The 14,238-nt window shown below is 38.0% G+C and overlaps 4 protein-coding genes across 4 annotated transcripts; 2 read left to right on the top strand and 2 right to left on the bottom strand.

Annotated features, from left to right (window-relative positions):
- Positions 1 to 337: 337 nt before the first annotated feature.
- Positions 338 to 2,392, top strand: LOC105384892 (homeobox protein Hox-A3-like). Its single transcript, XM_038119987.2, has 3 exons — positions 338 to 958; positions 1,191 to 1,272; positions 1,367 to 2,392. Exons 1-3 carry the CDS (start codon positions 338 to 340, stop codon positions 2,311 to 2,313), a joined length of 1,650 nt encoding a protein of 549 aa, XP_037975915.2. The 3' UTR covers positions 2,314 to 2,392.
- A 260-nt stretch (positions 2,393 to 2,652) lies between these two features.
- On the bottom strand, positions 2,653 to 5,055 carry LOC105384893 (brain-specific homeobox protein homolog). Its single transcript, XM_048621847.1, has 6 exons — positions 4,936 to 5,055; positions 4,543 to 4,674; positions 4,139 to 4,222; positions 3,798 to 3,917; positions 3,606 to 3,684; positions 2,653 to 3,400 (listed from the first exon to the last, which is right to left on the bottom strand). The coding sequence occupies exons 1-6, from the start codon at positions 5,053 to 5,055 to the stop codon at positions 2,823 to 2,825; spliced, it is 1,113 nt and encodes a 370-aa protein (XP_048477804.1). The 3' UTR covers positions 2,653 to 2,822.
- A 916-nt stretch (positions 5,056 to 5,971) lies between these two features.
- LOC105384894 (protein zerknuellt 2-like) lies at positions 5,972 to 12,198 on the top strand. Its single transcript, XM_038119995.2, has 3 exons — positions 5,972 to 6,225; positions 6,517 to 6,586; positions 10,954 to 12,198. The coding sequence occupies exons 1-3, from the start codon at positions 6,172 to 6,174 to the stop codon at positions 11,610 to 11,612; spliced, it is 783 nt and encodes a 260-aa protein (XP_037975923.2). The 5' UTR covers positions 5,972 to 6,171; the 3' UTR covers positions 11,613 to 12,198.
- Positions 12,199 to 12,284: 86 nt separating this feature from the next.
- On the bottom strand, positions 12,285 to 13,964 carry LOC105384918 (diencephalon/mesencephalon homeobox protein 1). The gene is made up of 2 exons (XM_011555213.3): positions 13,755 to 13,964; positions 12,285 to 13,425 (listed from the first exon to the last, which is right to left on the bottom strand). The coding sequence occupies exons 1-2, from the start codon at positions 13,860 to 13,862 to the stop codon at positions 12,361 to 12,363; spliced, it is 1,173 nt and encodes a 390-aa protein (XP_011553515.3). The 5' UTR covers positions 13,863 to 13,964; the 3' UTR covers positions 12,285 to 12,360.
- Between the last annotated feature and the right edge of the window lie 274 nt (positions 13,965 to 14,238).

Raw genomic sequence — 14,238 nt, 5'->3', positions numbered from 1 at the left:
TCTAAACAGGCATGACAACAGTTTTAGCTACCGAAATTTTGGGATTCTAAGTCGTTCGTTATCACCTGCCCATTCCGTATCAGAAGCCAAGTATTTTTGTGGTGTCTTATCAGTTGCACACTAACAACTTGTTCGTGTACAAATTAGACACACAAACTGGACAGAGACCATTAACAAATTAATGACGTCCAGGTGAGGAAACCACATTTACTCAACTACTCTCAGTTCTAAACTGGATCCTTGTTTGAGTGGTTGTCTTTGTGCTTGGTTGTGTTCATCATCTAGCAATGCAGTTATAAATACAACAGTAAAGTGTCTTCACCTGTCACGGAGCACGATGTCGTCCCCAGCATCCACCCCGAGCCTCACCTCCACCGAGCACGATTCAGAAGACTCACAAGATTCAATAGCATCAACAGGGCTGAACCCTTCTGTGATATCAAAATATCAACAAAAGCACGCGTTGAACATAGCACAAAGGAACTCCGTCACCTCACACAGCGTCGAAGACATTCTATCCGAAAACTGTAATTACAGTTCCCAGGACAACGTCTTCTCCGACTGCAGAAATGTAGCTTTATCATCCATACAGAACTCTTTCGATTACAATTCCAGAGATTCAGCCGGATTCAGCATACAAGATATTCTTGGGTTGCCTCAATCGTACAACCCTAATAGTGGGCAAGACGAGATTGAGCCAAGATACGACTATCAAATTCAGAATTATGACAACATCAGCAATAGTTCGAACAACTACGTGGCAGCCGCTGTTGATGAGGGTTCTCCTGAAGGATGCAAGGGTGCTGGGTTGTACGGCGGCGGCGGCGGCGGCGGCGGCGCGGCGCCCTCTGGTGAGCTGTACGCGGCGGAGTATGCTGCGGAGGCGCTGCACGCTCACCCGACTACCAGCTTCGGTGGTGACATCGCTAACGACCCAGAAAGCGGTTTTACAACTGAGGTAATTGCCAAACAAAACTCCACCTTACGTTAACTACGCTAAATGTAGAAACAAAACCAATTAATGGGAAACTTCTTTGGAAACAAGATCTTTAATGACAATTTAATTTTCTTGCGGTTGGAAATACTTTGAAAAAAATACCGAAAGTGATAAATGTCCGCTTATATTATTAATCAACATTGGTTAAGTCGGACGTGTGTTCGTAATTGTAATAGTTTGTGTTTGTTTTTAGAATCCTTCCTGGAACAGCAAATCATCAACGGTTATCAACCACACGCTAATATCGAGGAACTCATCTTCACTTTCGGAAAACGGTTAGTGCTCGGATTCTTTTTATGCAGGTACTTACCTATGTATTAATTTTTACAATATAGTCAGATCCTTCAAACATATTCTTATTGTTTTCAGCGATGTCAAATGACTCATCATACCAAAAGGGGTTCTCAAAGAGAGCAAGAACTGCTTACACCAGCTCTCAGTTGGTTGAATTGGAGAATGAGTTTCATCAAAACCGATACTTGTGCAGACCGCGGAGGATCGAGCTGGCCAACTACTTGCAACTATCGGAGCGACAAATCAAAATTTGGTTTCAAAATCGGAGAATGAAGTACAAGAAAGACAATAAGCACAACAAGCCATCTTCATCTGTCGACGATAGCAGCACTCCTTCGAGTTCGAAGGGTCAATCTCCGAGTCAGGACCACAAGATGAGCCACGGGCGCGGCTGCGGGGGCCACGACCGCCCGCGCCGACTGCTGACCGACGTCCACGCCTCGCACCACAAGATATACCTCACTCCCAACGACCCCTTATCGAGACCCCCGGAATATTCATCCACAAGCGCACTCAAGTCCGTTATCAAGGGCCCGTCGAGTTCCATAGAGCTGCCGTCGTACTCTCCTAATCTGTGCTCATACTCGTCATACTACGCGCCGTCTGCGAGCCGAGCCACTTACTCACCGCTTCCTGACATTTATCGCTACGGGAATGACGAGGCATTGCAGTCGAGTGCGAATCCTTTGCCGACGCTGGGTGCGGGTGATAGTTACATGCCAAATGGGGTGAGTTTGAAGCTCGGTGAGGATGTCGCTCGATACTCCACTGGATCTCCTTACTACAACCATCTGCCATCGTCGACCGCCGGGGCTCCGTCCACGAGTGAAGCGAGCTACGGGTTCAGCACGGGGGTGCCGGCCCCCACGTACGAGGACAGTGCGCTGCACCCGCGGGGCTCGGGGGTTCCCCTCACCCAGGACCCGTACTTGTCCTATTTGATGACGTCAGCTGACAGCCAGCACACGGCCGCGTCAGCCGCCGCCGCCGCCGCCAAGTATTCTTCCTACATATCTTTGTGATAAACTGGTTCACTGTTAATTACTTACAATGTTTCGTAATGTTTTACTTAATGCTACTACTTAATACCTATTGTTTAAAATTAGGTATTGTATTAAATGTAATATAATTACTATGTATTTATATGAAAAAGAAAGTTTTTTTTATTTTATAAATATATAATTATATTGTTATAGACTACATATTTGAAATAAAAGATTTGGTGATTTCTATTTAAGTTCTTTATTTACGTTCTTAAATTCTAATTTAATAAATTAATAGCATTTTAAATTAAGTACTAGTAAAAAATATTATAATTTAAGAATCTTAAAATCTATTAATTAATATTTATCTTATAACATGATATAACTTCTAATTCTAACACAAAACAAATAGTCATCAGAAACAAATTCATGATCCGATACCGCACAATCTGTTGAGAGGACTGGGCCATGGTGACTGCCCAGAGTCGAGCCTAGCAGAAATGTATGTGAAAGAGTCTCTTCATAGATTCCTCGTCTTTGGGCGGTTCCTATGACTCCATGTCCTCAGCAGCAGAGCCGTTGGAATCGGCAGGCGAGATGGGCTCATAAAATTCTGTCTTTAAGTCCTCTGTGACTATTTCTTTAGTGGTCGTGTCAGGGCTCAGTCCAACGTAATTCGGCACATACGGGTCGATTACATTGAACAGAGTACCCCAAGCCTTATCGTCTAAAGTAACGTAGCCATGCTCATCAGACCTTTTGATTTGTGATTCGACGTAGTCAAGTTCACTGCTGGAATTGCTCGTGACAGAGTCGATGGAGCTGGAGGGTTCCTGGATGGGCTCTGGCTGTTCAGGAGTGCCTTCGAATTCGTCGGAATATTCGAGAGACGCCTGGGACTCCCTCTTGCCCTTCATGCGTCGGTTCTGGAACCAGACCTTGATGGCGCGGTCGCTGATCTTCAGCCTGTCTGTCAGCACCTGCCGCTCGTTACGGTTCACGTACGTCTGGGTGCTGTATACCTCCTCCAGCGCCAGGATCTGATCCGTGGTAAAGGCGGTGCGCACGCGCTTGCGTTTTGTCACCTTTTTCACTGGCTTGGTTGATGGCGGTGGTTGACGGTTTACTGTAAAGAAAGATAAGGAGGATGAGTAACATGGAAGTGAGAGAAGTAACAGCGGCGTGGGGGCAAAGAAGTAGGTTCCATTTGGTGAGACAAGTGCAGGTACTCTCTGTACAGCAATATTGGGAGCGTGAAAGAATATATAAAATATAATTATGAAAATGAATATGAAACCTGAAGATAATCTGTGTTTTATCGGAGAGCTTACTGGTAATGTGGTACAGCGGTTGTTGTTGGTTGGTTGCTGGTGCGGTGGCAGCGGGATGCTGCACCAGGGTTTGGTAATTCTGAAAATGATAGTAAATAGTATTTAATATTTATGTAGAAGTTCACTATTCATATTTATTTAAGAAGTTAAAACATCACAAAAATACATAAATAACAGAATGGCGATATTTACCGGTTTCAGTTTAAACTGTTCATTGGAGAAGCGCTGGTTGGTCGCTGGTGCATTGTACTGGGGGTGCGGTAGGCTGGCCGGGGGTGGTGGCTGGTGGAGGCTGGTGTATACTGGTGAGCACTGAAATGTTCAAATATACGAGTAAATAAAATGTTTTCAATAAAGATAATTTGGATCATTAGTTAGATGGTGGAGTGGATATGCCCTTGAAACTCAGCACATCATTTGAACAAAATTTTCAGTTCAACGGATTAAGCATTTCAAATTTTAAGAAGCGTCAATAAATTTATAAAAAATTATAATAATTGTAAACCAAGTAAAACTTATAATTCAATATTTACCTGGTTATGATTGCTCTCAAAAGCTTGCTGAGCCCAGTAATTTTGCTGCGGTGCATCTCTCGTAATGTGAGTCCATACAGGCTGCTGGAATCAAGAAAATACTTGTTAAATTCTACAAAAGTAATACCTTTGTTATTATGATTGCATTGTATACCGAACGATTGGAAGTATTTTATTATTTATTTTTAAATCACCAAAGTTTTAAAAAGTCACTGCTTTCAAAATAGCTATCATTGTGTACCACTGCTGCATGAGTTTTGTCACCCTTATTTATTTCACCGATAATTTATGAACATATCTAAATCAAAACCTGAGGCCAAGATCCACTTGGGGTCGCTGAGCCAGCGGAGTAAATAAGTAAGTGAATCAAAACCTACTTATCAAAACGTAAGCTTTATTTTTACCTGATTATTGTTAATCGTCATAAGCGGATACTGTTGGCCGGCGGCGGTGGCGGGCCACAGGCAGGCGGGCTGCGGGGCGCGGGGCGGCGGCGCGGAGGCTGGCGAGTCTTCGTATGGGATCCACTGCACCAACTGGAAATGTGATAGGTACTCCAATTCAACAAATGACTATAGAGGCATGGTATGAGTATAATAATTATGTATCTCAATTGATAGATATACAGTTACAATCTTCAGGAGAAAACTCATTTTTTCACATTGATTATCTTATTTTCGTGTAGATTTATCCAGAAAAGCTATTTCGAGACCAGTATTTTATGAATATATTTATTTATTTATTACGAGAAACTATAACTAGATTTATTCATACAACACCTAATGATAAAATCTCACCTGAGGATTGCACTGGGTAGGTTCAACGACAGTACTCCAGCCTTCGATGGCCACGCCAGCCGGCCACACCTCCGCACCCTCGCCGCCGCACTCAACACCCACTAAACCTTCCACAGACATGGTCGAGAGCACTGGGACACACTGATACCATCCTGATAACCCTTCCTGCTTATATATGAACACCACTAATTAGCAAAGGGTTAGAAAGCCCTAAGTGATTAGGACATAGTCATATTCATTGCTAATTATTTTGTTTTCATTTTTGGCGCTTATAATAACTTTGTTTACTGAGTTCTGCTTTGATTTTGTATTGTTTTCCTTTGTAGTTTAAAAGAACAATAAAATCTAAATAGAATGAAAGTGCGCTTATTTTTATTTATTGTATTCTTACAGATCTATCAGATTATAACGTATACCTAAGATAGATAGAATGAACATAGTTCCCTGGTTCATAGTTCTGCTATTATCACGTAACTTAAAAGTTGGTAAACCTTATTTAATTATTAACTTATCTGCTGACATGAAAATACACAACGTTAGGCTGTAGATAAACTAAATAATAATTTAGTTTACTCCCTGTGATTCATCAAACATCCATCTATGCATGACTGTATCGTAGTGTATAGTGACTATACTATACTCGATAATCTGCACTGAATCAAATATGTGAAACCTCATCACCAATACCTGCATACCTTTGCAAAGCCCATCTATTCCAACAAATATCATTATATTTCATATAACTACAAGTACATTTATCTAGCAACTATTTAAATTAATTAGGCACCAAATTACCAATTACTTAATAAAGCAGTACATATTAGTGAAACTATGCAACTAGTCATAGGAAATATGAATCGAGTAGTCTCTAATTATAGAAGCTTGATGATCTAATTAATAAATTGTACCGAGTAATTACCTTTTTACAATAATTGTGATGACATATCATTAATGAAGCTAGCTTCGTAAACGCAATTTTGAAATATCATAAAGAGAGGGTACGTTGATAAAAAATACATCTATTATTCGAACGTTACCAAATAACGTAAAAAATATACAGTGATTCGAATTTTATTTGGAGACCGTTGTTTTGTGACTTGGCTAGTTTTATAAATTATTAACGAATATAGTAATATAATTAGTTGTGATTATCTGTTTGAATATAAATTATTAACGAATATAGTATATAATTAGTTTTGATTATCTGTTTGATCTTATTTGAATTTTACAAGCAAAATGTTTCAAAATATGTTGATGACGGGATTTACTCCATTAAATGCTACAAATGAGGTGAGTTGTAGTTTTAATACACAATTTGTACTTATAATAATAAACTTGCATATCCTATATACTTATGCTAAACGACAAAAATATACTTTAATCAAATATAGTTTTCGAGTATACCGTGCAAAATAAGTTTTTGTAGGTACTTTTATGTACTAGATACCTAGTCAATGTTTTCTTCAATCTGTCTTCTATAAAATCATTTTATTATTACTAGTATAGTCTTGTATGCCCCACAATAGCCGTGAAATCAAATTATAGATGTTTTAATTAATATAGGTACTGTGTTTATTACAGAATGACTGCTGGGATAACAGACCGTTTATCACCAAATGGCCTGAGATTCAAAATAACCAACAGAAAAAAGGTAATTTATAATGAAGTGTTAATTCGAATATTTCGATTAAGGGGATCCCTAAAGCTAAAATGCTAAAGTCGGCTTGATATACTTGATTAGATTGGAAAAACGGTGGCTTCTATCACATTGATAAAAATATATTTTGTAGCAGAGGGTATACTGAACATGTTAGTTGCTTATAAATTGGTGCAGAATTATAATAAGTATGTTAAAAAAAATTGCAAACACACCATGTCTTTTGGCATTTTTTGACTTATTATGAAAAAACCCTCGAAATCAGAGGGCCCATTTTCATGGAATCTTATATGTATGTGTAGGTAATTAAATTCTTAACAAAGTTACCTTAAAGAGTTGGATTTAATGGACCAGAAGTCAACTTTTTTTGCAAAAAACTAATAAATTCCGGTTTAAAAATGATGACACCGTGACAGATTTCAGATTTCTTCAGTCGTCGCCCTGGTGGCGGCCTGTTAGGAGCGATACCCACGCCATTTTATTTTTTATCAAATATTTCACAAAAACTGATTAAATCAACAAATTATGACTACAAGTATTATTATACATATGCATTTGCTATGGAAAGTTAATTTTCTAATCATTTTAGATGCAGAAAAGCCGAAAATTCTTAGAAAACATTTCGCCTTTTCGATTTGTTTACATTTTTTACTATAGAGTTACAGATGCATAGATAAAGGTAAACATTGCACATAATGACACTTATTAGATTCTCCGAATAAGAACTATACGGTCAATGCAGTATGCCAAAGCGCGAGCCTGTTTATATTCTGAGGGGTAATTTATTTTATTTTAACGGTTGTGTATGGTAGGTAAGCTACACAATATACAGGGTGTTGAAAAGTAAGTTCATAATTTGTTTTATTTGAAACCAAAAACCGTAGTTAATTAAAAATATATATATTTTAAGATGTGGTAGTCTGTACACTACAGGTTGTTAAAAATAAGTAAGTATTTTTAAAAATTGAAGATCTAAAATTTACATAATTTTTTAAATCTATTTAACAAGCTTTGCAAAAAAGCGGTTAAGTGCGACTGTATCTCGCCATGAAAAAAATGAAATGTTTACTGTAGCTATGAATTTTATGCGTTACAAGTGGAATAAAATACCGCATAATATTATGTACAACTATGTAAGAGCCTAGTTTTAAAAAAAAAACTCATAAGAAAATATTAAATACACAGGTTTTTTAACCCCTGAAGGAAATAGAGGGGTGTTATAAGTTTAAAGTAAGGGCTGAATTTTTTTTTTAAATTAGGGTGATAGGTAATGTATATTTTTAATGATTTTTTCAAATAGATAAATGTTATACCATTTTTAAATTGCCATAAAATTACCTATAGTTATAGTTATAGAAAAGGGCAGGGCTACCAGTGCCCATTCGCCACTGCAACCTAAAAGATCTATAAATTATGACTCCCCATGCCGAGTCTCACTCTACAGGCCCAGGTCTTTTATAAACCTGATATTACCTATACAGGATGTTGCAAAAAGGGTATACTGTGCCGAAAGGGTTTGACTCAGGGGTTATTCTGAACAACTTTTGTTCTCCAAGTTTTGGAAATTCTCGAAAAATAAATTCGGTCTCTATAGTAAAAAGTCACGTGATCGAATAAGTTTCTATGTAAAAGGTTTTGTTACGTGAATTTTCAAAATTTGAATGGCACCTAAATCCACTTTTGGCTAAGCTTTATACCCTTTTTTCAATACCTTGTATAAAATATCGTCAGCGTCACCTTAGATCGTAATCATCGTAACTCCTCGTGACCAAATTTTAGAGGAGACAAAAATACTGTTTTATTTGTAGTTCTAGTTGGCATACTACCCACCTAAAGTTTTTTTTAACTAGCCTAAAAATGATTTGTTTAGACAGTCTATCTTCCTGTTCAACCGCAGCCTGAGTGCCAGTGATTCAATGACTGAAAGGAGGCCATTAGTGCTCCTAAATAAATAAAGCAGGCCTGTAGATTATCTTTCAGTGTACCGACACATCTGATTGCTGTAAGAGCCTGATAAGCTCTTCGAACGAGTCATACCTCTGTGGTGGTACGGTTTCGACCTTTCGGACAGTCAGTTTGGCATCCGAAATGCGGATTCGAATAGTGGGTACAATACTTTGCGTTCGTTCACTGTCGGAGCAGGATAAGAACCACGGGCGAGTTGTTGCGCTGGCTGTTTGCTTAAAAATAGTAACCGCGTTCAACTCTATCCCCTAGAGGGCGAACCTTTAGGGCGGCTCTTGTATACCATCACTTGTCTTCTTATCTGCAGAAAATTGACAGAGGTCATACGTGTCTAACAAGTACATTAAGGATGCGAAAAGAGAGGGTTTGTTTTCACTGAAGAAGTTCAGTTGCGGAGTTCCACAGCGGTAGGTCTTGGACCCCTCTGCTGTGGAACTTGGCATACAACGCGGTCCTGCAAATCAAGCTCGCAAACGGCGTTAGCACAGTGCATTTTTCTACTCGTGCTCTTTCTTTTGTGCTCGCCATGCAGTGCATGGGCTACTTCCGAATCTGGGGGGCTGTTGCAAAAGAGTCCGATGCCTCTATACGGTACGGGTTCCGTGCGATCTATGACCCTTCCGGGAGCACCTGTCTTGTCAAGTCGAAGAGAATGGCTCGTATTCGACGCAACCTGCAGTACTGGTGGGATTGGTTGGAGGACAGGACAGCAGGAAGCTGCAGCAGCCGTCATGCTGTGATTCGACGCATAGATGCAAAAAAAAGTTGAAAGTAACTTCATGTTAATAAAATATTAGATCTTAATTTAACAACATAACATTGCAAAAAAAAATTAACATTGTTGAGTATGTTATTGTAATTTACTAAAGTAGTAATAAAAACAAAGGCTTATTGCATAGTTTTCGTTCACGTTCGCCTACATCGCACGTTGTATATGAGAATAAAGGGTATAATTACTAAGTTTTCTTGTTTAAAAATCACGGTTTGGGGTTTAGAGGAAAACAAATGGTAAAATGCGGAATACAGTTTTTTTTTTCGAATAAAGAGGAAAACATGTGAATTCAAAAAACGTTTCTATTGACACCAAAGAGTACTTTTCGCCGAGAAAAGTGGAGTTACAATGTTTGCGATCTAAAGTGATGATAGAACTAGAACTAATTTTTTCAGTTCACCTGCTGCTGCTGTTGAGTGAAATCGTAATTAGGTAAATGACTCCTTGACATGAAAATAACTTTTTTTTTATAATCGTTATAACAAAACCGTTTTTTTTAATACAGCAATATTTGTAGGTGTACTTACAGTGAGCAAAAGAGCGCAGCAAGGTGTAAATTTTTTGGTTTTTAAGAAACAAAAATATTATTTCTATCATATCCCAAATACACATAAGTACTTAAAAAAAAAATACACACTCTCGCCTTGTACTAATGTACTCCCTTGCGGGGGTATTACATGTTATTATTTTTCTGGTGACCTCCCCATATCCCTTTGCCAGCTACGTAACCTTTTGTGACACCCTGTATATGCAGAGTTCTGCAAACTACTGTTCTGCTTTTGAAACACCAAAAAAAAACAGGTCGTCTAACTAAAAGGTCACGTGACCAAAAAAAAATTATATGAAGAAGCGTTTTTTTCATGAATATAAAAAATTACGTAGGATAAAAGTTTTTCAGAGTGACGCCTGAGTAACGCCCTTTCGGCTAACTATACTTTTTTTATTACACGGGGGCAGAGTTTAATACAACACCCTGAACTATTAAACTCTGATAATATTTTCGCGATTTTTTTACATTCTGATTTCATTTCCTGGCTTAGAAATAACATCAATAACATGCTGCACACGTAGGTTTCGGCATAGTATTAAACCCTTTTTGCAACAACCTGTATAAATATCGGCACGGGTACGACTTTATATATCTATAATTAATTATTAAATATTAAAAATACTTTCAAATAAAAATAAATATTTTCGTATCACAAAACAATATTACTTACTTAGTATATTTTTAACAAAGTGGCATGTCTTCACTTTTATGTTTTCGAGTACTATGTTAAAATTTCATGTCATTGTCCGTAGAACGCCCCGCATACCTCAACCCCCCCTCACTAGATTTGACAGATTCTGATTTTCTTCCAGCTTTAGTGACAGCCTTAAAACAAAGTACTTACTTAGTATTTCCACTGAGTTGATGATGAAAATCACTAGCCGTTGCACAAGTACCTACTATGGTTGTAATAAAATTGGTATAAGTACAAATACAAAATTAGGTGAAAATGGGTGGAGTGAAAGTAAGTCATTCTGAACAACTTAGCTCTGAGTGGCTTAGTATACCACTTTATAACAACTTGTATAGTAATATAAACTGCTTTATAAACATTATTCATATCTTCCATTCCAGTCGAGGAAGTCACCAAAACAATAAAGAAGAAGCACAAGCGCACGCGCACGGCGTTCACCACGGAGCAGATCCTGTACCTCGAACACGTGTTTAAATCCCAGCAGTACATCGACAGGCAGAAACGCATCGAACTAGCCAAGCGCATCCGGATCGGGGAGCGACACATCAAGATCTGGTTCCAGAACCGAAGGATGAAGAAGAAGAGGGAATCAGAGTCCAGCTCAGACGTCGAGTCATCCGGCTCCTCGCCACCCCCTGTTGTGACGTCATCGACTACCAACGAAGAACCCTCCCTTCTGCAGCAGTATGTCGAGTCGTTTGCCATCCCTGATTCAGAACATCAGTATGTTGATCCTTATCAAGAGAACGGGCAACTGCCTCCTCAGTATGTGCCGAATATGTTCAAGTCTGAGGAACAGGAGCAGTATCAATTGCCGAACTACACTCCGCCTGAGTATGGCTACGAGTTTAGTACTGATGTTTACCCGACGGAGTATTATCCGAATGCAACAGATGTGATAGGGAACTACAATGATTTCTATCAACCTGAAGAAGTGATGTCGGCGGCGGGCGCCTGCCAGCCACAACAGAACAACGGGCAAGATCAAACTTGGTATGAGTACAATATGAATTATTTTCAAAATGGATACGGTTGGTAGTGATACTTACAATAAATTAATGTTAGGTTTACCTTTATGAACCTAGTAAGTAATTTTATTTTGGATTAATTAATATATTTTATGGCCTATAATAATTACGATTATCGTAATAGATCTATTTATTTTAACTTATTGAACTAATTTAATTTATAAGACTGAAATAATGTACCCTGTGAAATTAATATAAGACTAGATTTATGTTAAATTAAAAGTTTTAGTTAAATTGATGTAGTAGTAGATGTAGTAAGACTAGGTTTATGATTTACTGATAAATAAGTTTGTTAATAAATCATTTTATTAATTGGACTGCTGACTTCAATATTCTCATTCTAAGCTCACCTTCTTCTGTGAGAAACTTAATATTTTTGTTGTTGTAGCTTAATATTTTTTCATTATTATACCCTTATCTTCGACTAACCTTAATTTTAACTTGTTTTGAGAATATTTACTTTATACGATAGTTATGAAATTGATTGTATACAAAATAGATATAGTGCTTTTATTTTAAGGACATTATAGGAAACAATAATTACGAGGTAGGCAAGTTCTGTAATTCAAAATGCGAACTAATAAAATTTCACACAATTAAAATGATTATCTTTTCATTTAAATATTCCTTTAAAAAAACAATCCTCTTAAGCTTTTTCAATTATTTATTGCAAAAAAAAAACAAACGTTAAATAATAACAACATACCAAAGTACACTTATATTAAATACAAAAAATATAGAAGATAAAGTAATAGTATGTCAAAACTTAGAAGTAGGAGTTTGTGTTGGCAGCTGAGTATGTGTGATGAACTGTGGAACATATTGCGTGTAGAACATTGGCTGTTGGTATCTGAAGGCTGGGTCGAAGCTGGGCGTCACATGACAGTCACACGAACACTTCTTTGTTGGCGCAACATTCGGAACACCCAATGCCCCTTGAGGGCTTGGAAACATGGGCATTCCTGTAGAACCCGTTGGCACAATTGGAACCATATTTATTCTGTTCCAGGGTACATGTTGAACCGGAGGCACAGTAGGGTAATACTTGGTGAGGTCCACTCCAATGTTGGTTGGAGCTGCTGGCTGGTAAGATGAGAGGAGATCGGTAGACACGTTCGTCTGTTGAAGATTTTCTTGAAATCTCTGATCATGACCCTTGCTTAGATTTTGAGGAGATTTTTGCGATTCAGAAACTTGACAGAATGGCAATATGTGTCCGACTGGTTGCTTATGCTGAGTGGAACTTTTTTCAATATTTTTAGTGGATTCATGAGCTTTGTGACTAAATTCTATCTTGATATCCGGCCGACCAACCGAAGAAGCTGAAGGTAGTATTTTAGTTATTATTAATTCTTTCTCACTTTTCACCAATCTCAATGGGCTTTCTCTTTGATTGCTTTTCATTTCATTATAACTGTCAGTACACTGATTATGTTTGTCAGTTCTTATTGTTTCATCATCGCTAAAGACTATTTTGTCTGCTAATGATGCATGGTTAGTTTGTTTATTAGCTCTTAGTTTCTTTATATCGTTAATGGGTGTTTTATCTTTCGTATCTTCTGGTTCGTCCGCGTCGCCTTTGGTCGTGTCTCTTTTCTCTTTCATCCGTCGGTTCTGGAACCAGATCTTGACGGCGCGCTCGGGCAGGTCGAGGGCCCGGGCCACGTGCTCGCGCCGCGCCGTGGTCACGTAGGGGTCCTTCTTGAACTCCTGCTCCAGCAGTGCTATCTGCGTCGTCGTGAACGCGCTCCGGAACCTCTTCTGCTTCTTCTTGTGCTTCATTATCAGGGACATTGCGCCGCTGGAGTAAGGTTGCTTGCCAATCTGAAATTAAATAATAAAGGTGGTTAGGTAGCTAAAGGAGGCAAACCTTAGGTATCTAACCTAACTTATATTTTTACGAATAAATGTTATAGGTTTTGAAGAAATGCAGGGTTATGGTTGCTTATGTAATATGAGTACGTCTAAGCTTCCTCAGAATGAACGTTTCCAAAATGTCAATCAATATTTATTCACAATAACAACTCAATTATTCATTTTAAGTCTAATAACAAAGGCGTCTTAAAATTATGTGTTAATTCACTCCTTTCTACAATACAATCGTATGCTATCTTGTAAGTTTTCGTTTAAATATAAACAACTTATAAACTAACCTGATCGTTAAACGATTTATGCACAGTTTCCATCTTCTCCACCCCCTCGCTCGCGTCACCACACATTCTAACCTCAATGCCACTCAGTTTCTTCCACAAGTAACTCATTGTGACACAATTTTTCACAATATTTTATAACCACTGCGAGCACTGTTGCGGTAAACTTGTAAACAACTAATAAGTAAAACTTACGGCCCAGTTACTAATAAGACTTATTTATACCGCGTACATCGATATCATTATCATTAGCTTCAGCTAATTATTAATAATGGTTAAATACTAGTATCAAGTACAAGAACATTAGGGATTAGATTTTAAAAAAAACTTGATATGTTACCAAATTTCTCATTAATCAGCTTGCTTTAAATGTGTATTACTTATATCTTTAATTAAGTTTCTTGAATGATAAATCCAAGCTACTTACATAAATGAATACTATTTGAACCTTAATCATTAGTTTTGTAGGTCGTAGCTATAGGTTGAA

The sequence above is a fragment of the Plutella xylostella genome, chromosome 6, assembly GCF_932276165.1.
Source record: "Plutella xylostella chromosome 6, ilPluXylo3.1, whole genome shotgun sequence".
Taxonomy (NCBI): Eukaryota; Metazoa; Arthropoda; class Insecta; order Lepidoptera; family Plutellidae; genus Plutella; species Plutella xylostella.
Note: the sequence above shows the minus strand (reverse complement) of the source record. Positions and strands in the feature narration are given on the sequence as shown.